Source organism: Python bivittatus, unplaced genomic scaffold (genome assembly GCF_059951505.1).
Source record: "Python bivittatus isolate LINGU-HERP-01145 unplaced genomic scaffold, Pbiv_v1 ctg000850_np1212, whole genome shotgun sequence".
Classification (NCBI taxonomy): domain Eukaryota; kingdom Metazoa; phylum Chordata; class Lepidosauria; order Squamata; family Pythonidae; genus Python; species Python bivittatus.
Window position 1 is genome coordinate 13,319,912 of NW_028277112.1, and position 22,562 is coordinate 13,342,473.

Here is a 22,562-nt window from a genome sequence, read left to right on the forward strand (position 1 = left end):
TGCTGGACTGCAATCCTATACACATTTGGGAGTACATCTCATGAAAAGCATCAGGCTCATTTCTGAGTAAGCATATATAGAATTGCATGATTACGAGATTCATCCTGATCACCAAGAAGAAAGTGTCCTCATGTTGACAGTGAGTCACTCCCATCTGCTACAGCAGTCTTCCTCAGTCTTGTGCCTTCCCAGCCAAGCACCATGATGAGTATTGGTAAAACCTATTGCTTTCCATTGTTGTTTGAAAATTAGATGTAGAGGGCAAAAGATTTAAAGGCCTACACTGGGAATTTTACATTTCATTTCTGCCACATGGCCACTGAGAGTTTGTAAGTCAGAACTTGGATGAGCAGAAGCAAAGCTGTTGTTGGGTCTGGGCATAAATGTCATGGCTTTGGCAAAATATGCCTTTGGTTAGAAACTGTTGTCCTGGTAGCTACATTGGGATCCACAGAACTTTCTCATTTTCACCACTACAGAATAAAGCTGCAATTCTATGTATTTTCTGGGAACACAGCCAGATGGCCAGATTAAAGTGCAATCCACCAGTCCTAGGACGACGTTTGCTGCCTAAATTGTGCTGTCCCATGCAAAACCCCTTGTCATAAGAAATGGAAAGCCTGCAAATCTCACAGTGTTATTATTTCTGGTTATTAACCAGACAGATTACTGGCAAAATCTGTCTCTCCCAGTTAAAACTGACCTGCTGTGAAATGCAGGGCTAGCACTGTGCTTTAAACACAGGTCTAGTGCTCTTTCAAAAGGTGGCTATTCCTGCTTATATAAGGAATGAACTTGAATACCTGATAAGCTTCTCAGAAAGTGTTGGCCAGGCATTATGCAGGCTGATGACTCCATGGAGCATTTGGAGTGCTAGATTGTGTCCATGGCAGAAATTGTGTGGCGAGAAGAAAGAACACACTGCTTTGAAACTGGAACAGCAACAGGCAAATTTAAGCTGCTTCAGCTGTGGGCTGCGAATTAGACTGAAGCAACATTATGAGGCATGTAATATAAAAACAATTATCAGGGCATGTGTGCACCATGGCGAGGGGGACATGAAAATGAGCTCTGGGGCTCCTATTAAATTCACCAAGCTCTGAAATATAAGCATCAAGACAAAGCAGTTGTTTTCTTTAAAAAAAAAGCCTTGTGCCTTCTAGTTAAATTCATGTTTTTTTTTAATAATATTAATATTTTAATTTCTTAATGTAGTTCTATTCCTCCAGCCCCCTTTGAAAAGAATAACCCTTAGCCTGGCCTTCTTAGCACGGCTTTACTTATATCCATCCATCCATCCATCCATCCATCCATCCATCCATCCATCCATCCATCCAATTTATATGGATGCCCATCTCACATAGTGGATCTGGGTGGCTAACGAAGAATTTTAAAAACTTGCCATACAGTACAAAATAATCAACAATACACGCGTGGTTGGATGATAAGATTTCCAAACCACATTTCCTTCAGGTGGAGGAGAGTCTTTTCTGATTACTGCTGGCTCATTTGACATTATGACAATCTAAAGCATACCCTCATTAAAGTACTATTATGTCGGCACAAGTATGGCTGGATTATACTATTCAATACCATAAATTGCTTGTGATCAAATGGCCCGTGATCCTTTGAAAAAGTGGCTATTTCCTATTTCTTGCCTTCCAATTGGTCCCAGAAAGTAAATAAACAGTCTTGATTATTGCATCGCTTCAGATTATTAAGTAAGACCCAACACAAGCAAAGCACACCCGGGATATTAGAAGAGAAACCATCTTTATTGTTATTATTGTTCCTAGGTTCAGTGTAAATAGAAAGAGACAATCTTTAATAATTCCCTGTGCTTACAGTTTGGTCCACAAAGAGCAAGAATACTAAATGGGCAATGGCATGATATAGGGCTTGTGGGTCTGCACTGTAGAGTAGAAATTGATAAATGACATCCCAAAAAATTTAAAAACAGGTGGGGAGGGACTGCTTGATCAGATTTGGCACTTTGCCAACCCCGAAACACTATTTTCCTATGATTATGGGAAAAAAACCAAAAGTATAATTCATAAGGAATACAAATCAGCAAACAAGAGAAGAAACATTGGCCAGGAATATTTCCCAGGGTTTACACAAATGGGGAGAGGAAAGAAAAAAAGATTTATAGCCACCATTGATGCAGCAGAGAGAAATGAAGGCTAAAATGACCAGGCAAAGAAGAAAGGCTAAACTAAACTAAACCAACCAAGCAACTCATTGGACTGAATGTTGGTACAACTGAGGAACAAACAATCAACCATCTGCTGCAAAAAATCCCATTTCTACATTTTTATGGCTTCCAGGTCTCAAAGGATATTGATTAATATGTGAAGGAATCTGAAAAGCATGGGGGAGGAAGCAACAGCATGCAGGCAGATGCAAAGAGGCATCTACAGATACAGACACTGAGAGCCTCGTTAATAGAAGCGGATGACCTTGGGAGCCACTTGGTCCTGGCCTTTGCCTGATGCATCACTTCGGAGGCTTTCCAGCAAAGGGAACAATCGAGTGATCTAGTTTTCCCCTTCTAGTTTTTGCACTGAATGGGAGGTGTAACACCAGAGAACACACTTTCAGATAAGTAAAACAGCCGTTTAATTATGAGCATACATAAGGGCAAAAGGAGCCTTTCCGGATTCTTCCCGGAGTCTTCTGAAATCATAAAGCTTCACTATAAATATGTGTTTATGGGAAGAGGAGTGATTCAAATTTCAAAACTGTCAAATAAATGCAATGAAAGAAAGATGATCAATGTTCTGCTCTAGTATAATCAGAAGGGAAGCAATGAGAGAGAATAAAATTACTGTATTGTGTTCTGTTCAACCGCTAATCCTTGGCATCCATACGACAGCCCATGACAATTAGTGTTTCCAAAGAGGCAAAAGTCACAGTTCTCATGCCCAGCTCATTCAAAGCACCCAGAGCACTTTGGGCATTGGGCATTTCCCACTTTCTGACAATTTTGGACCAATGGCTAAGCATGCTGAATTCTTGCATCAGGCTGCAACTGTTGGCAGACAATTCCTGGAGAAGCAAACATGGGTGACTTCTCAGTCTCCCTATAGGTAACGGCTATGGGAGTCTAGGGCCAGCAGCCTCGTAGCCCAAGGATGAGGCAGAACTCATTTCCCATAATTGGAACGATTTGTTGACAAAATTTGAATTCATGCCTATATGGGCTTCTTTTTAAACCCAAGTCACTAAAACTGATTAGGATTGCTTTGGTTATAACACGAGTTATTATCAATGTCAGTACAGCTAGTCCTTGGTTAACAACAGTGACACTGCTGGAACTGCCATCTCTCAGCAATGCAATAGTAAAGCATGATGTTATATGATGGCAGTTCCAGCAGTGCCTGGTTACTGTCATTAAGTGAGGACTGTGTGGGTTGTTAAATGAGGACCTCATGTGATCATGACTTCTGACTTCCTGCCAGCTTCCCCACTGACTTTGCTTGTGGGGAGCCAGCAGGGAAGGTCGCAAATGGCGATCACGTGACTGTGGGGGCACTGTACCAGCCGTAAGTATGAGGACTAGTCATAAGTACCACTCGTTCAGCGCCGTTGTAAGTTTGAACGGTCGCTGAACAAGTTCAGGACCACCTTTTTTTGTCTATCAATATTTCACAGTGATAGCCAGATGATTAAGGTAAAATGAATCTGGCTTGGGGAGCTCAACCATGTGAGGGGGCACTGATCGGTGATATCCTTCAGCAATGAGAGAGGGCTGCTGTTTGCCAATGCTGACCCTGTTTTTGTCAAGCAATGAAAACTTCGCTGCTGCTCCCTTTGCCTTGCACTTGGAAAAGGCTGGATTTGTGGAATTCTGGTACCATCCAGCATTTTAAAAAAGTTATTAGCTACTTGATCTGTCATAAAATAGATAATCTATTTGAATAAAAAATAAAGATGCCAACCAAGCATCAGAAGTAACATTTTAAAATACTACTGTTGCTAAAACATATATTTCTACTTTTTAAAAGGATTCAGCAATTTTCCCTGAAAACCCTAAAGTATTCCAAAACAATAAACATTTGGAAAGTGTGTTCCCGAAGCACTAAAACTGGGTGCGTTTGTGTGTAAATTTAAGTTCGGTCCCAATATTCAGATTTACAGCAGTCCTACTCTGAATTGTTTAAATCTTTTCAATATAAAAAAATATTTATCGATTAAATGTATTTTCAGTTCAATGCAGAGGCTCTCTTCGGCCTTAAAAGAAATGAGTTACAGATAAAAGAATGTTATGGCTACATGAGATCCTAAGCATTTATACTCCAATCACAGTGAAAAGCATCACTGGAGATCACTAGCACAGGGGCACTGCAGTTTATCCTGGCCTATGGATTTAAGAAAGTAAAACACGCGAGCCTTAAAAACAAAAACGTCAAAATACTGTGCGGGAAATTACTTTAAAATGTCTAGCACATAGGTATAAACTCTTAAATGGAAACAAATTCTTTGTTTAAAACGTGTGCAGTATCTAAAAGGAGCGCCGACGGCTGTGCGGCTGGAGGGGCGGGCGGCGAGGCGGCAAGCGGCAAGGGAGCGGCGGGCGTTAAGACCGAGGACGAGCAGCGGCGGGGGTGGCCCGTCAGCGGCTCAGGGCAGGGCTGCGTCCGGGGCAATTAGAGCTGCGCCAGACTGCGCCGTGCAGCGCTGCTGTCAGCCTTAATCTACGCACTGATGGGCAGCCCGAAATCCAAGCCGCAGCCCACAGGAAGCATAAGCAGTGAACCCATATTGCTTTGACAGTTGCACTCATCTAGAAATAATGCAAAACACTACTTAGATGTATAGACGGCGACCCTGTGCTCTAGGAAGAAAACAATCTAATGAGGGGCTGGGAACGCAGCGCGCCGCCCGCACGGAGGCAAACGGGAGCCGGCTTCCGCCCGCCCTACAGCTCCTCGTAGCGGATCCGCTGCGACCGTCGCGTGGGAGCCGCTTTTCCCGAGCTGGTTTTCGCCTCCATCGCCTCGTTGAAGAATCGAAAGATCGACGAGTAGCTCTTCCAGGAGGTTAGCTCGTGCCGCTCCGTCCCTGCAACACAGAAAGAGCACCGCGTCACTACCTGCTGGGAATCCGGGGAGCCGCAGGGAGGGAGGCAGGGAGGAAGGCGGGTGGGCGCGGGGGCATTCCCGCCCTCGACAGCAAGCTGGAAGGGTCAAGCTGGGGAGCAAGAGCTCGACGCAGGCGCCGGCAGCACAAGGAAGCCTCTCAGAGCACGCCCGCCCGCCCGCCCGCATACACAGGTGCGGAAGACACGCGCTCTTTGCAAGCCAGGTGTCTTCTTCGCAGCGGCGGGGAAGGCAGATGACCTAGTCTGGCCTAGACAGCGATCCCGCGCACGTTCACCATTCACAGGGGGGCTCAACTGGGTGTAAATATGGGCAGGGTTGGACAGTAAAGAGGATGTTCGAAATCAGGCAACAGCGGGGAAGATTGGTTAACCCCCCCAATGCGTAAAAAGCAAGTGTGAGTTTAGTGCAAGGCAGCTTCCAAAGCCGTGTCCTCTCATCCTAAGGGGTTGTGCCAGCCCAGAGCTGGGGGAGAAAAATTCAGCACAGATAAATTTTCCTCTTTAGTGTTACATCTACTGGCTGGCTGCTTGTTACTCTGCGAAGCATCCAAATTCTTCCCAATGGTGTTATTGTTATTTACATAGGTATTGAACTGAAGAGGCTTTCTAATGTGCCTCTTGCTTGCCCATAGCGTATAATACTCCCGCTCTGTTGCCCTCCCCTTGATAAAACTAGAAAAGTAGGGCAGAGAGTGCACTTTGAAACGGCTTCAGAGTGAAATAGTGAGATTTGGTAGATCAGCATCTAATACTAAAATCCCCCCTGCAAAACACTCCAGTCACTAGGTGCCTTGCAAGAGTTGAGAGCCCTTCCTGGATAAGGCAATTATGCAGAGATGCTGCTGGGAAGTCTCAGGATCCCAGGCTCCTATATGATACTTTAACATTGTTAATGATAATTCTCCACTCTGTAATAGTAGGTCATTGCTATGGTTACTCTACAATGGTGCAACACTTTGCTTTCCCTTCAGCTATTCGCTGAGACCTGGTAACCACATTTGTTGCCTAGCAACAGTTTTGTGAGAGTATCACAATCGGGGAGTTACAACAATAAAGGACATGATGGCCCTGGCCTACCCTGAAGGAGAGCTAGCGGGTGTGTGTGTGTGTGTGGTTTGGGGTCTCTGGGATAGAAGTGATACATAAAAATAGATCTTGAGTCCCTACCTGAATCACACCAACGGTGTGATCCTTGCATATAATTATAAAGCCAAACCTTCTCCAGAGGCACCACTGTACAAAGACCCTTCTATAATGCAGGTACTCCCCACAAACCCCAGCAAAGGTTTGCTTTTCCGCTACATCCTTTTAACACTTAAGGCAGGTCACTTCAAACCAGGATAATTCCTCCACAGATCTCTTTTATAAAAGGCGCAATTGCACACAGGCTTTTTTTAGACAAAGAACTAGTGTCACGTAGCAAACATCCTGGAGATCATATTTAAGAACCCAGCCAATTATTTGTCACACAAATGAAATATAGATAATGCTTGTGCAAAGATAACCTCACTTGTCCATCTGGCACAATTATATCTTGTGATTTCAGTAAAGAGACACTGTCAGTACAAAGATAAGTAACCATCTTAGATTCCTTTTAAACAGGTTGTCCTATCTACACTTTCCCTCTTTCATGCTCCACTTCTGACTATTTGAACAGAACACATAGTCAATCAATGCTTCCAATCAGAGATCTCTTCCAGTATATATGTTGGTATTGAAGGGAGTTCTTGATTATGGAAAACATTTTTAACACTTTCCCCATCCTTCAGTAATACGCACCCTTCCTGTTGCTATAGCTCTCATAATTTTTCTCATCTTTCTGTACATTCATTTGTAAATACAAGCTTACATTTACATGAAATTACTTGCAGGGGTATTTGGATATTTTATTTATTGCACCCGTCTTCCTTTGCAAATACAGTAGCTCCTTTTCAAAGGAATGTGACAGGAAAATAACAGTAAGAAGCTATGTGTTAACAGTAGGCCCAATCCTTTCTCCTTTAATATATAAACTACCCTTTTCCTCAGAAAATATACTTATGCTTGCTAGTGTGACTGAAACTACAATCAATCTATTAAGATTTCTACTAGCAGCCTCTTATGCTACCTCTCCCCAAAACAAATTCAGGCTTTTGAATCTAGAGGGAACTGATGATTCAATGGGCTAAAGCAATTTTAACTCTCACCTCATTGTCTCTTATCTTGTAACAATCTTACTGTTGGATGAACATTTTCCCTTGTGGTAAAATCACTACAATTTTTTTTTTTTTTTTAGTTTCAATAATTATAATGCTCTGTTGCTTGACTAGGACTGGGGTAAAATCTTAGTTCTCTCATCCTGTCAAGTATAAATGTTAGTCCTTTTGTGCTGGTTGATGACTGCAATAAAGTTATTGTGGATTGTGTGTTAGTCCTTTACACCATTTTGGTATGGTATTTTGCTCACAGATGTTCACAGAAAACTCTCAGGAAAAAGGGGAGCCATATATTCATAAGACTTTACAGTGCAAAGCTTATGGCGTTTGCTTTATTTAATGGATTCATAAGACTGCCTGACTCATAAATTATTATTCTGGGCAGCATACAAATATTAAGCCAACATAAAAACAACAACAACAATACCACAACATATGTACATAACCAAGGCTGGGAATAACCACCACCCCCTTCCTTATACAGTGGGCTCAAATGTCATCCTGGTCCAATGCATCAGAAAAGAGCCAGGTCTTCACAACTCTATAAAAGGCTACAAAAGTCTATATAATATGACACTAATCTGATTTTTTTTTTATTAAGTGGTAAGAAATTCAAGTGAATTAAGTTGCAAGCAAAAATAAGACACTAAGCAGCAGTAGGATTCCATAGGGAAATTATTTCATTACAGTGAAATTAGACAATTGTTATAATAAATATCAAAAGATGCAACAATATGCTAGCATATTGAACTAAATATTTTGGTCCAGAAAACATAAATCCATAGAGTACTTTTGTGATTTGATGTAAGAATCATGCTTTGTTATTGTTGTTGGGTTGTACCGTACTTTGTATGGACATGCAAAAGAACTTTCCATGAGGAGAGAAGATGGGAGTAGCCTCTTTCTCTCTCTCTTCATACCAAGCTAAGAAAGAAGATTCATGTAGGGAGGCAGGCTTTATCTGGAAAGTATAACTTAGTGCATGAAGTACAAAATCGTCAACTGCACACTTCAAACTTCATTGTCTCGAATGGAAGACACAGCGAAATGTTCATTCTAATGTGTAGTTTCCACCAGGATATATGTTATTTGTATATGGCTTCCTTCCTTTTTAAGTTTCAGGATCCAACCCATTAAACATGAACTGTACAGTTTTTGGGATACATTTGGAAGCCCTTCACTACTGAAGACTTATTTATCATTGTGCTATTTAACTACTTTGGTAAAAAATATTGTCTTGACCATATCTGGAAGTTCACTTCTTCTCTTTGCTTTTCTTTGGCTGGTTTCAAAGGGAGTAGTAACTACTAAGGCAATAGCCCACTGAGGCACCCAAATCCCCAGGCTATTCGATTTTACACAGAAACTTCATGAAAAGATGTACATTGAAAAAAGGGAGCTAGATCTCTATGATAAAAGACATTGATGATTGTCTACTGAAATGGCTTAAATGCATTCTTCAGAAAAAGCAGACATTAATATAAGCTGTTAACTAAAGACAGTTGTTTAGAGAAAAAGGCAATGTGAAATACTGCTATCAAATGGATAAAAATATTTCAGTGCAATCACACTGAGCAGTGCATAGGATAATGGTGCAAAACAAATGCAGGAAATCAACCATAGTTGATTCAAATGTTCTGTGAAATATGCTGCAATGAGCAGTGTATTAAATGAAAGTACGGGAGAAGGCCAAAGCCTCCTGCAAGGTTGCCAGCCCAAGCTATAAACACAAAAGATGATGCTGATCTATAAAGCAGCACTGCAAGCAAAATATGATGGTAAAAAAATAGTTAAAATCTGTAGAAACATAAAAATAAATGAAAATAAAATGGCATCTTATTAATAGAACTAGTTCAAGGGAGACTTTTTAATATTAAGCAAAGGAGTAAAATGGGAAAGAAGGTGTGACTCCTGCTTCTCCTGAGGAAAATTCCACTCTGTGACCATGTGCACCACTGGAATGTATCCTAAATCGATTCAGTGGATTTCACTCAAATATTGTAAAATGAATTCAAATTTTATCAAAAGGGAATAAATGGCAAATGGTTCTAGTATCAGCTTAACAGTAAAGAAAAGCGATACTGACAAATTTGTCCATATATGTAGCTGTAGAAAAAAAAATCAGTCTTGTACGAAACTGCCAAGTAGTTACTATATTAAGGCAAAACTATGTAGTTGATATTTAATATTATATAAATACTTTATATTTTGAAGTGTTATTAGAATTACAACCTATACTAATTAATCAGACTGTGATTAAATGAAATTATAATTCAACATTTCTAAACTTTTCTTCAATAAACTGAAAAGTTAATTTATTCTAAAAATCTTCCCTTCTTTCTCGAATAATATTCTCATTATTTCAAAATCTCTTTTAGTATAAGGAGTAGGATTAAGATCCCTATAATTTATGCTTGCAGTGACTGTGCAGAAAAGATTCCTTCTAGAGATGCTCATCTACTTTGCCAGACTAAGATCTCTTTTCATAAATTATCTTTTATCTTTTATTGATTTTATTGTAATTTCCTTGTTTGATTGTTGTGAGCCACTCAGAGTTGTTCGGAGTCAAGCAGCATACAATAATAATAATAATAATAATAATAATAATAATAATAATAATAATAATAACCCTTGTTGCAGATTAAAAAATGTGCAAAAACTCACTTGTTTGCTGTTTAAGAAAAGGGATTTCTGTAGAAATCCACATGTACCAAAAACATTTTTAGGCTGATAAATGTCCGTTTTGATATTTGCCAATAGTAAGAATTACCAATGGCGAATAGGAATCTACAGATATATATTATCCTTTTCACTAAGCAGCTCTGCCAGTTCAATGGAATTCATTTCAGTTTTAGGATGCATGTTATTGCCAATAAAGATTAGGCTTGATGATGCAGAAAATGACCAAGCTGAAGTGCTGCAACGGAGGCGGTGTACCTTGATGTTACACCTTGTATAAGCCCTAGGATTGCAAACTTGAAAGCATCCATAGCCTGGATGTGAGAAAGCTTCTAGTTAGTGAGGAAATTTTGAGAGCATTAGTTGTTACAGAGGCAGAGACTAGTGACATTGGTAATTTCCAAAGAAGTAGGTTGCTTTCTATCCTGTGATGTTCCTATCCTTTTCCTTCCTGAAACCACATTTTATTTCTAAGCCCTGTCTTTAAAATATGGTATTCATTTGATGACTGAAGAAGTTATATTAAAGTTACAACTGCCAGATGAAGTCTAAAGCAGACTTAATGCAACTCAAGGTTTTTTTTCCTCCCACAACATTTTAGGGAAGTTAGAAACTAAATTATTTTTTAAAGAGCTCCTCATTACAAATTTGTAGCAACTGATAATGTGCACCCGATTTTAAAAGACTAAGTAGATGAAACAGTATGAAAAACAGTGCTGGCAGAGTTGCTTAGTGAAAAGGATAATATAAAAGCTATGAATGTATGTGGCAATTTAAGGAATGTTTGTCTTCTCAGAGGAGAGATGAGGAAGGCACAAAAACTAAGATGCTGCTGAGAGTGTGCATAGATAAATATTAGTTTTGCTGAATGCAGATTTATTTAGCATTTCATATTCCATATACTTATTTCCATACTAGGCAGGCATTGTCTGTTATTTCAGATCTAATGGTTTAGATTTATTTATTTACTATTTTTAAATATAAAAACTTCCTTTTTTGTATTATTCCCTTTAATAATATTCATAGACTGCTATTATAGTCCCTCAGTCTCCTGCCACACTAAAGAAACAAAGCTTTCAAGCCATCTATTCATAAAATAAATTCATCATTTCATCATTAATATTGTTTGCTCTTTTTTTACTTATTCTATTTTAAATTTGCCCTTTTAATATGCAACCAACATTAGGCATCTTTCTAGATCAGGTCTTCAGTGACTGCTATAGAGTTACTGATAAGTCCACAATTCCAGCTATAAATGTCTTGCCTAATAAATCCAAGAACTGACTTTGCCTCCTAAGCCTATAGAATTGACTTTTCCTTCTTTGCACTTGCATCACATTGGTGGCTTATATTCATCTTATGACCAACCAGTATCTAGGGATGGCTGCCCCCGCTCAGTTTCTGCCTGATCAGCCCTCAGTTCCAACTGCATGACAATATTGAATTTTTTTTTACTTCTATTACTCCAGTTCTGAGATCATCTGTTTCATTCTGCATAATTTCCTGATCCATCCCTGCACTGACAATGCTTCCTAGCTCAATATTAGCTGCACATTTAATAAAAACATCTCTACATCACTCTCTTCCAAATTTTAGAATAATGAATAAACTAGGTCCCGCAATTATTACTGAGATACTCCACCGATTATGTCTCTTGAACTAGAATGTTAACTTGTTCAAGTAAATGTCTGTGTGGACTTTACTTAGCATCAGCATCTTAGAGCTATTTCTCATATTATATTGTACAGTTATACCTTCTGTATTCTATAATATGTAAACTGAATATATGTGTTGTATAATGCAAATTGACAAGGGTTGCCACTAAAAAAATTACTATGTAATGTTTCTAATATCTTACATTCATGTGTTAAGTACAGTGTTATCATAGACCAGCAACTATGTGGAAGTTCTGAAAGCCTAATACATTTTTATTTATAATCAGCCTGAGATATACAGATGAGATGTATATTGCACACATTATGTGTTTTTAATGTAATATGCATGTATATAACATAACAGTTTATTTCAGGCATTAAACAAATTTACCTGTGGAGATGGGTAGGGACTCACAATGCAACTCCGGTCTCTCTACACCGGATTTTTTTAGTTTTGATCAGGAAGATCTGCGGTAAAACTGTATTGCTTCCAGCTAAATGTGGTTAGCATATGATTAGGAAGCTCATAAACATGCTTCTGTTACATCTGACATGAATTTAAGATCAGTTATAGCAGGTCAAAACATTTATTTGCTTGGTATATATCTGAAACAGTCTTTTAGTCTGACTGTTAATATTTAACATCAAACAAACAAACCATCAGCTATTATGTAAAGTACTGAAGCTATAAATATTAATTAAAATAAAATAATTAAATATTCTAAAATGGAATCTATTCCTTTATAAATAGTATGGACATGTGTGAAGATAGTGGGCATGCAGTGGTCTACTTATTGGTCAGCTAGATATTTTTGACATAAATTCATACATACTTACTGGACACCTTCATGTGAACTTTTCCATAGCACAGGGGCCTTTTACAAGACTACGGCATTTGTGCAGAGACGCTGTTGTATGAATTAGAACCTTCAGAACTTGTGATTCTGGTGCCTCACTAATGGACGCATACTGCATTCATATGGGAGATACAACAACTCACAGTAAGGCTTATATGTATTTTATATACACCAGCCTTCCCAACATGGTATTTTCCAAAGACTGTTGGAATTCAGTTCCAAAAGTAGGGAATTCTAGCAGAGTTTCAAGCTGGAAGAGGCAGGATTTATACTTTAATACCCTATGTGCTTGTATTTGCTACTGATATAGCTTTGGATCCTTAAAATACTTGTAACACCAGCAGGCTATCAAGTGAAATAGGGATATGATGATCTAACCTGTCTGCTGAATCACATATGTATCAGGATTTTATCTGATTCTGAATCTAAGTATTATAGTTAACACTGGAATATTAAAAATGGTACAGATTGAAGCATAGTGAGCTTTCTGAATAGAAATCTATTGTTTAAAATAGGGGGATTTCAGCAAGTGTTTGGAAAATATATTAGTTCTCTAATGTGAGAATAGTAACTAACAACTTTTCTTTTCTGTGCAAATGTTAAAGATAACAGTTAACCTAATGATTTTTTAACCTGATAACCTCAGCTGCAGTAGCTGATTCTAAGGTTGTTCTTTCCTCAAACATTGCATCTAATTTTTGGTAAGCATGTTATAGCTTCATAAATCCATATAGTTAGAACTGAATTACATAGCAACCGGTGCCCCAAGTTCATTTTATCTTAGATAGACAAGATGGTATCTTACTTGGAAAGTCCACCAATAAAATGAAATTATGGAATATATATCAGAGATACAGCTAAAACCACCACTCAAGTATTAACCATTAATACCTTGGGACATATGGAATAAAAATTCACAGCATCAAAGACAGCATGGGAATTGCAACTGCTGAATAAAATAAATCAGAAATGAGGATGTTCTAAAATCATACAATGTATCTGTCAAAGGGGGATTCATTTATCACTACATTTGTGATAAATACTAAGGTCATAAGTAATTTACAGATCAAGGACAGATTTGAGTAACAATAAAAACATGTACAGTTGAAAACATTTTTTTTCTTTTCTTCCATGCCAACATTTGAATTTAGGAATAGGATTCTCTTTGAAAATAACAATGCCAGTATGAATGACAAGGGTACTCAGGGAATACTGCCTTCTGTGGAATTAAAAAGGATCAGTTCATAGACTGTATATTTGAGAAGTGTGTGAGAAGATAACAGTGCATTCATGTATAGCTTTTAAAAGTATAATTCTATTCCTGGTTAGATTATGATCAAATGACATATTTCTGCAGTGGCTTATGCATAGTTTTAAAGCACCCTGTCTGCTTCTTTTCCCTTGTTTTTTTAAAATTATTAATATTATTATTGATGCAAACATCATACATAGCAAAATATTTTGTTAATTTCATGTTCCTTTGTTATACTTTCTCTTAACATTACCAGATTGCCAGAGATTCACACTATGTTACTAAAGAGCTGTGAGTTCTAGGCCTTCCTTAGGATGAAAACCAGCTGGGTGACTTTGGGTTAGTCATTCTCTCTCAGCCCAACCTACCTCACAGGATTGTTGTTGTGGGGAAAAGAGGAGTCAGGAGTATTAAGTATGTTTGCTGCCTTGAGTTGACTATATATACATATACATGCATACACACATACAAACCACACACATACATACATAGAGAACCAGTTTGATGTAGTGCTTGGGGCATCAGTGGGAGATGGGAGCTGTGAGTTCTAGTCCCCCCTTAGGCACAAAGCCAGCTGGGTAATCTTGGGCCAGTCACTTTCTATCAGCCCTAGGAAGAAGGCAATGGCAAACCACTCCAGAAATCTTGCCAAGAAAACTGCAGGGATTCATCCTGCAGTTGCCAGGAGTCAGCACTGACTTGAAGGCATAAGATAGAGAGAGAGATAGAAAGAGAGAGAGAGAGAGAGAGAGAGAGAGAGAGAGAGAGAGAGAGAGAGAGAGAGAGAGAATACACACACATACAAGTACGCACACATAAAAGGCAGGATAAAAATATCATCACCACCATCATCATCATAATCATCATCTGCATAGCTAAAAATTGTATAGTCGCAGTCTTCTCTGTCCTTCCTACACTTCTTGCATATTTAGAGTCTTGCCCTTTATATAGGTGGAAGGATAGTAGGACAGGAACAGAAAGAGATAGGAAAAGCCATGGGTTGTCCATCAAAACACTAAGAAACTTCTAATTACTTCTCTGAGTAGACCACTTTCTCTCTACTTTCTTCCAGAACCATGTTTCCCCCAATTTCATAGTTTCTCTATAATCAAAACTGTTTAACTTGAGCCATATGAAAATAGAAGGAAACCCTATCCAAAACTACTAGACAAAAAGTAATGTGTAAAAAGTTGACAATTGCTTACAGTCACATAGGCATACTATACAAAAATGTCTTTATACTTTGTTGTCATTTAGCCAATCAGTTCATTGCTCAAAATATAAGAGATATCCAAGAGATTGACACATATAATATAAAATATAACATTTATTAAAATTAACTTGGTGCCTTCCAAAAAGGAAATAATAACCAAATCAAAGCAGATACAAATATCAAACCCTTTTCTGTTATGCTGTTGTTGCAAATTAAGTAAAACCAAAGAAATATATTTACCTGAATCCCATATTATACAGTTCAACTCTGAATCATAATTTTAATTTTGGATGTGTCTTAAGAGTCCAAGTAAATAGATCTTCACTGCCTCACAAAAGACAAAGATGTAAGCTTTTGTTCTCAGATAGAATTTTGTAATATTTGGTCCAACATGCTCAACAGAGAACTATAAGCATCTACAATCTATGACTTTATAGATACTTAATGCATTACAGTTGCCTAATATTTAATTACATTGAGGAATAGGTCTTACTAATAGTAGCTCAAAAGGTTTGGGTGCCATCACTCTGGGTTTTGCGCAGAGACAATGTTTGCGGCTTCCACCACTCTGTATTGCCAACAATTGTCTAGTGTGGGAACCCATTCCTTGAACAAAAAAACTGGTCCCAAAACTTCAGAAGCATAACGTGTTAATCTTTGAAATAATCAAAGAAAAAACAACCAAAAAAATTGTTAGAAACAGCCGCATTTGCGAGGATAATAAAGGTTTCTGGGAGGCAAAGACCCGTCAGCAACCTGCTGCAGTAGCCACTCATTGCACAGTGAAGGCAAAATGTAACATAATGTCTTCAGAGAAATGTTGGAAGTAATTCACACATTGGACCCATGTCTTTTTGTTCCAGTGATAAAAAACCCTGTTGAATGCTTCCGTGTGCACATATGCACACACATACTACTTGTCAGTTTTTTTTCTCACTTTCTCTGCGCTGGGTCTTAGATTCAGGTTCTCCTAATCAGCTGCGGAAGATCATTAGGACACCCCTTTTTACTCCCTGAATTTGCTGAAGAGTAGAATAACAACTGCCTTCAGTACGTAGGTTCAGTGCTCTCGTGTAATACCTGAGCTAGGAGGACAAAAGCCTCCTGAAAAGGGAAACAAGCACAAAAGCTTGGCTACTGCACTACAGACATCAAGAAAGCTGGAACAGGACAGTGGACCGCTCGAATGCCACTCCGGGGCGGCCATAATACAGCTGGCAGTGGGTATGTTTCTTTTTGTATATCGTTGTACCGACACTAACAAATTGATAGAAGGCTGTATAAATGTTAGGGCAGAGAAGGTTATGGTCATGTGGCTGACACGGAAGGAATTCAATGTTCAGCATTTAAACACATGCAAGTCAAAACTTAAAATCAAACATCCACATCTAGATCCAAAAGGGAGATGATGCTGTCTACAGCCGATTAACAAGTAACACTCAAAATGGACTAAAACAGAAGGAATGAAAATTAAAAATCAGGGATAAGAAGAAAGAATTTGACTGGAAAAGGAAAGATAATGCAGAGAATACATATAGTCAAGTTTTGAAGGAATAATGCTGCCAGAGACTTGTAATGCTTTTGCTCCCATGAGACAGAGCAAGCAAATGGCATTGACCAATGGAATATCTCTCTAATATATTATTACATTGACCCCCCCCCCCGAAAACACTGCAGTTGGAGAACAGTAATAATGTAATCATTCACTATCATTAGAAGTTCAAAATTTCCTCTCCCCATTCCAGTATATTGGAAACTTTATTAAAAAATATGTCAAGTTTTATTTATTTAAAAATACATAAACTTTTGCAGACACAATCTAGGGGTTCTTTGTCCCTCTAAATTGGTAAAAAGCTTTGAAAGGGCACTGATTTTATTTGTCAACTTCAGAAGATATCTATTTTGATGCAAACAAATCTGAATTAGCCTTCTGTGACAAACAACTCTTATATAGAGTTTGAGTAACCACCCCAATCCAAGCTTGCTTTGTCTTTTAGAAATTTCTTAACTGTACCTACTGTGCAGAAGGAAATATTGATTCCAATCACAGGAGAGCTAATATTAGGGATACAATACAGTATGTACATTTTGAACAAATTACATGTGGTCATAGGAAGTCTGAAATAAATGTAAAATAATTGTAAAAACCACAGAAGATGCCTATGATTTTTTTAAAAAATGGTTCACATACACCCTAACATATAGTCAACAACTTTGTCCAGGAGTTAATCTCAAGAAAATTATGTCATACTGGATACTTACACTAGTAAGAATCTAATGAATATAAACATTGGGTATAAGAATGGTCCTGTCAGAATGACTCTGATCTGAATTATTCTGAGGGCTTATGCTGGATATACATACATACATACAGCATGTATTCACTTTTGTTTTAAATTAATCAACATTTAGTGTAATATCTAAACTTAAACTATTGTTAATATAAACCATTTAAACAAACCAACTTCATAAAATCTAGTTTCATGTATGGTAAACTTAATTAGTTAAAAAGAGAAGCAAAAACTTTCATCTCCTCAAAGCCACAACCAAAGCATAACGCAAGAGAGGGGAGAGGTGTAGAGGAGTACAGAGATTAGCCTGAAGACAGAATGCAAGAACTGTCAACTTAACCTTGGAAGGAAGAAGAGATGAGAAAGAAATTAAGGCAGCTGTGCCTTGATTCTGTTTAGTATTAAGGGGAGGGAAGATTCACGACACTCTTATTTTGCCCTACAACAACCAAACAGTGTTCTTGTAGTCCTTCAGTGTCTGACTCCTGACCTAGCCTACCTTGAAGGGCTGACAGGGGGTGTTGGTCAAGCCTGAACTTTGTCTCTATAGCATTACAGTTCAGTGTTACATTTCACACAGTCATTCTGTACCAAATCTAGATACACGTGACGAAAGTACATTTAGAATAAAAGTTATGAAAATGTTGAAAAATTAAATGTAATATAACTTTATTTGACTATCAATGGTTAAAGGTGATAAACTTTTATCTGATGTGAATATGCATTTTATATTTGAGGCTAAACAATCCAAACCTGCCAAATACCAGTAAAACTGTTACAATTGTTACCAAGGAAGGAAGTAAATTCTCCATCAGTATAAGTTGGACTGCTAGGTAGAGAATGAAAAAAGTCACCCTGGGGGAAATTAATGAAGATTCTATTCCCTGCTTTATAAATATAGGCTTATGTATAAGCAATTCATGACATGAAAAAGGAGCAGTTCTAAACATTGTCCAGAGTCAGGTGGGGTAGGCTGGTCCGTTCAAGCAGAGAAGAAAAAAGGATTAAATAGCTGTCTAGACTAAAGGTAGACTACTACAATGGGCTCTACATGAGGCTGCCCTTGAATACAACTCAGAAGCTGCAGCTGGTCCAGGATGCAGTGGCACAAGTAGTGATGGGTAAGCCTTACTATGCCCATGTGATATCTCTGCTCCATGAGCTGCACTGGTTACCAGTAAGCTTCTGGATGGAATTCAAGTTGCTGCTTATTACTTTTAAAGCCCTAAATGGCATACAGTCTACTTATCTCAGGACTCTCTGACTCTAGTAGTATCTGCCCATCCTGTATGATCCAACAGAGTAAGTTTCCTTCAAGTCCCAATGATTAAGCAATGTCATCTAGCAGGACCCAGGAAGTGAGTCTTCTCTGTTGCTATACTTGCCTTCTAGAACAGCCTCCCCCCCCAAATTCATATGCCCCCCCCCCCCATTCACCTGCACTAGCCTTAAAAACCTGGCTCTTTCCTCAGTCTTGAGCCAGTGTGCGGTTGGGCTCCTTTAAACTGGGGAATAGAGTAAGTATCTTTTTCATTTGCCCCTCTGGGCAACTACCGTTCTTTTCTCATATGTCATTGTTTTCTATTTGTTTTCAATTAGAGTCATTCTGGAGTCAGGTGGCCTAGAAATCTGGCAAACAAACAGACAAACAAGCAAAGCAGTCAGTTATTGACAAAGGAAGCTAAAATTATAGACAGTATAACCTGTGAGCTGCTAGGAAACATAGATTTTGGAAGCATTTCTAAAAGAGGAGAGGTTTGCCAGATTGTCAGCAGGAGACAACGGGCCTCAAGAAATAAGATTTCAAGCAGCAGCAATTGGGTGACTTTTTAAACCCTGACCAGACGAAGACCTCAAGAATGCTGAGTCAAGGCTGCCGGCTGAAAATCATGCATCTTAAAAGAACTGTAGATCTAATGGGAGAGACAAATGGAAAACTCGTTACTATCTTACGTTTTTTTCTTTGGAAAGTTCCTTTCCAAAGACAGCATCAAGTTAAGATCTCTCAGTTATTTCAGGTAATTAAAGAAGAGATGGCATAAAGATAATTGGCAACTGATTTAAATATTTCTATTTCTGATCATTGTTGTGTTTTTACTTCTGTTTTAATTGTTTGTTACCCTCTATGGTTTCTAGGGAGCCTTGGGAAGGAAGGAAGGAGGGAGGGAGGGAAGGAAGGGACTAAAATAACACTGTAGCTGCTTTCCAAAACTAACAGTACTTTTAAAACAGGGAACCATTCAAGTCTACAACATTAATTTTTTAATATATTTATCAACTTAATATGTAAGTAAGTTCATATATAATATGTAAATTCTATTTTATATTATTGAAAACTGTCACACTCTTATATTGGTTCAGTGGAAAAAAATTCAACTGACTAGTCGTTTTAACACAGTACTGTGAACAAACAAATTTTAAATGAGTATCTTTGTTTATCTTATACCTATAGCCTTGAATTTTACTACTGATTGTATGTCAATTGTAAGGTTTTGTTAGGATATGAAGTGTTGATAAATTGGGAATAAGGAAACAGAGTATCATTTGTATATAGTGACATTTTAGCAGTAGGTGAGTTTGTAAGCAAATCAGCCCAATCTTTTACATCTGATAAAGGTAAGATAAAAAATAAATAGCCTTCACAACTCCAGCTATGCAGTTCTGCTTTACGTTATAGAAGAAAAGAGGATAACTTTGTTGCCTCATCAGATGATTTATATCAATGCAGTGAATATTGAGAATATTGATCCCCTGTTTATTAGAATGATCTTTAGTGGTTTCTACTAATCAGCATTACTGGAAAAGACAGGCAATAATTATCTAGTCTATTATTTTATGGACAGCGATCATTGCTATGGGTCAAGTACACCAATAGTGTAATCATAAAGTTAATAACCTCTATTTTAAGAGCTTTACAAGAGTGTGTCTCAGAAGAATATTGCTTCTCCTATTACAAAGCCTTTTGAGATACATTATTTATAATTTATAGCCAATATGAAGAAGGATTTCCCCATATAACTTAATCAATAAAGTTCTGTGCCTATTATAATTCAGTAAGTCAAAAAATAGCAAAATCTGGGTGGAAATTGTAGTTCTACAAATGAATAAATAGTGTACTTTGTATGTGCAAATATTATCTTAGAAATATATAGAGAACTTGTTATCTAGAATTACAGCTTGATATTATAGCATAATTTAATTTCACATTTAACATGTTATTTTTTTCTCACACAATTGCAATCTACCCTTTTTGTTTCAATTTAAAACATAACTAAAAATATTTGACATTCAAAAATATATTTCAAATAGAATTTGTGTCAAATACAGCTAACATGAAAATTAGCACATGTGGATGAAAACTTTCATTGTATTGATAGTCAATGCTAAGAAACCTAGCTTTTCAGCCAATCTGTATCTCCAATTCCTTTTCTAAGACTAAGCAGGCAGATTAATGGACTGCATTTTGATCTTCCCACAACATTAGACTAGGTTAAGTTAGTTTAAACCAACACAAGATTGGATTTCTTTGGAACTAAATTGAACCAATTTTTTTGTTAGTTAATTGACCACTTTTTTGTGTTCTCCCCAACATATTAACCCTCCCACAGAGTATTGCAGAAACAACAGATTATTATGCAATATATCCTGTTCTTTGGTAAACTTTGAGAGGCTAGGAAATGAATATGCTATACTATAAGAATGTTGAATAAAATTGGTCTCTTCTTAGTAGCTAATTATGGATTAACTTACTGGATCTAAGGGAAAACTAACCATATTTTCTTTCTAGAAATAATGAGAACTGTGTAAATGAAATTTAAAATGTTTTAAACTAAATGTTTAAATTTAAGTATACCAAATTATATCAAATCACAAGTCTCAGGTGTCATTACAGTAACAATCAAGAAGTTATGATAAATTATTTATTTCCTAAGAATTACTGAAAAGGAATCTTATTCTACCTTTGACAAAAGATTTGTTATAACCAGTATTTTAAGTTCTGTTAACTATTTTATTAACAAACAGCAAAGAAAAATAATCCCATTTAGTATTCACCATTCAAGTTTTATATCTAATAATGAGTCCTTCCATCATTTTACTTCTACAGAAAGAGTTGGTTTGAGATATATGCTACCATGGATCCAAAATGATGTCTGGAGGGGCTAAATGTGAAATACTGTCTGAATTTTAGTCATTATCAATTACTGATATTAAAAAAGGAATGAGACAACTTTTTGAACAGAACTCCTTCTTTTTGTAGTTGCTGAAGACCAACAAAAGAATAGTAGAAGAATTGACCAAAATGTCAATTATGTTTTTCTCTAGATAAGGGTTCAATGATTAACTTTGATATGAGGGTCAAGTTCAAGGGAACAATTATTGATGCTCTCCTTTTTTGTATAGTATTTTCATTGAAGCTATGAAGGAAAGTTAATGCTGCTGAAACCCAATCTTAGCTCCATGGAAGCAGTGAAAACTATGTTGCCAAATGCCCTTTATTTGATTTGTTGTTCAATTCATATCCTGCCTTTCTCCCCAGAAAACATGAGATTTCCCATAAGCTTAAAACAATATTGACCTGGGGAAAGTAGACAAAAGTATGACAATAAAAATGCTCCTATTCTTACAGAGGGATAGTATTTAACCACTTAGAGGTAAGTTTTGGAAAGGCAGTACATGGTTTTTTAATGTATTGGTTATAGTATTAACAAGGTAAGAAATATCTTGTTGAATGATTCCAAGAATAAATAACTTGGGAATTCTTAAATATGAAATGTACCCGTCTCTCATTTTACTCCAGGTATACAACTCCTTGATATGGAGGTTCCATTCAGCTATTAGCTGCTTTTAAACATGCTAGATTTTATTTCAGATAGAAGTAGCTAAAAAACAATGAAAGAACTGTGTACTGCATATGACTGAAGTCCATCTAGTCACACACTATATCTTTGCAACGATCAGCCAGTTATTTCTAGGAATATATTATGAAGAGTTTGAACACAATAGGCTCTTGTATAATCTAGTTCTCTGAGTACATAGATAATTTCACTTTGATAGAATTAGCCTCCATAAATGGACTTAATCTTTCAAAAGCTATTTTAAGTTAGCAGCCATATTATTCCATGCCAGCAAATATACGAGTGACACATGTGTGAAGAAATAACTTGCTTTTGGTAGAAATCAACTCCTTTTTGTGATTTATGTGTTCTAATATTACACATGTGAGGTAAAATTTTCTCCATATTATTCATCTAACCTAAATGCTTTCTTCTTAGTTACCTTTTTCTCAAAAAGCCATGTGTGGGTGAGAAATAATGG

General features: G+C 37.3%; 1 protein-coding gene across 5 annotated transcripts in view; it reads right to left on the reverse strand.

Moving 5' to 3' along the window:
- Positions 1-1,745: 1,745 nt before the first annotated feature.
- Positions 1,746-22,562, reverse strand: part of ARB2A (ARB2 cotranscriptional regulator A) — a 278,187-nt gene continuing 257,370 nt past the window's right edge. For all 5 annotated transcript variants that reach the window (XM_088130004.1, XM_088130005.1, XM_088130002.1 and 2 more), the window contains one exon: positions 1,746-5,064. In XM_088130004.1, the coding sequence (XP_087986130.1) occupies positions 4,922-5,064 (143 nt within the window). In that variant the 3' untranslated portion in view covers positions 1,746-4,921. The remainder of the gene's footprint in view (positions 5,065-22,562) is intronic.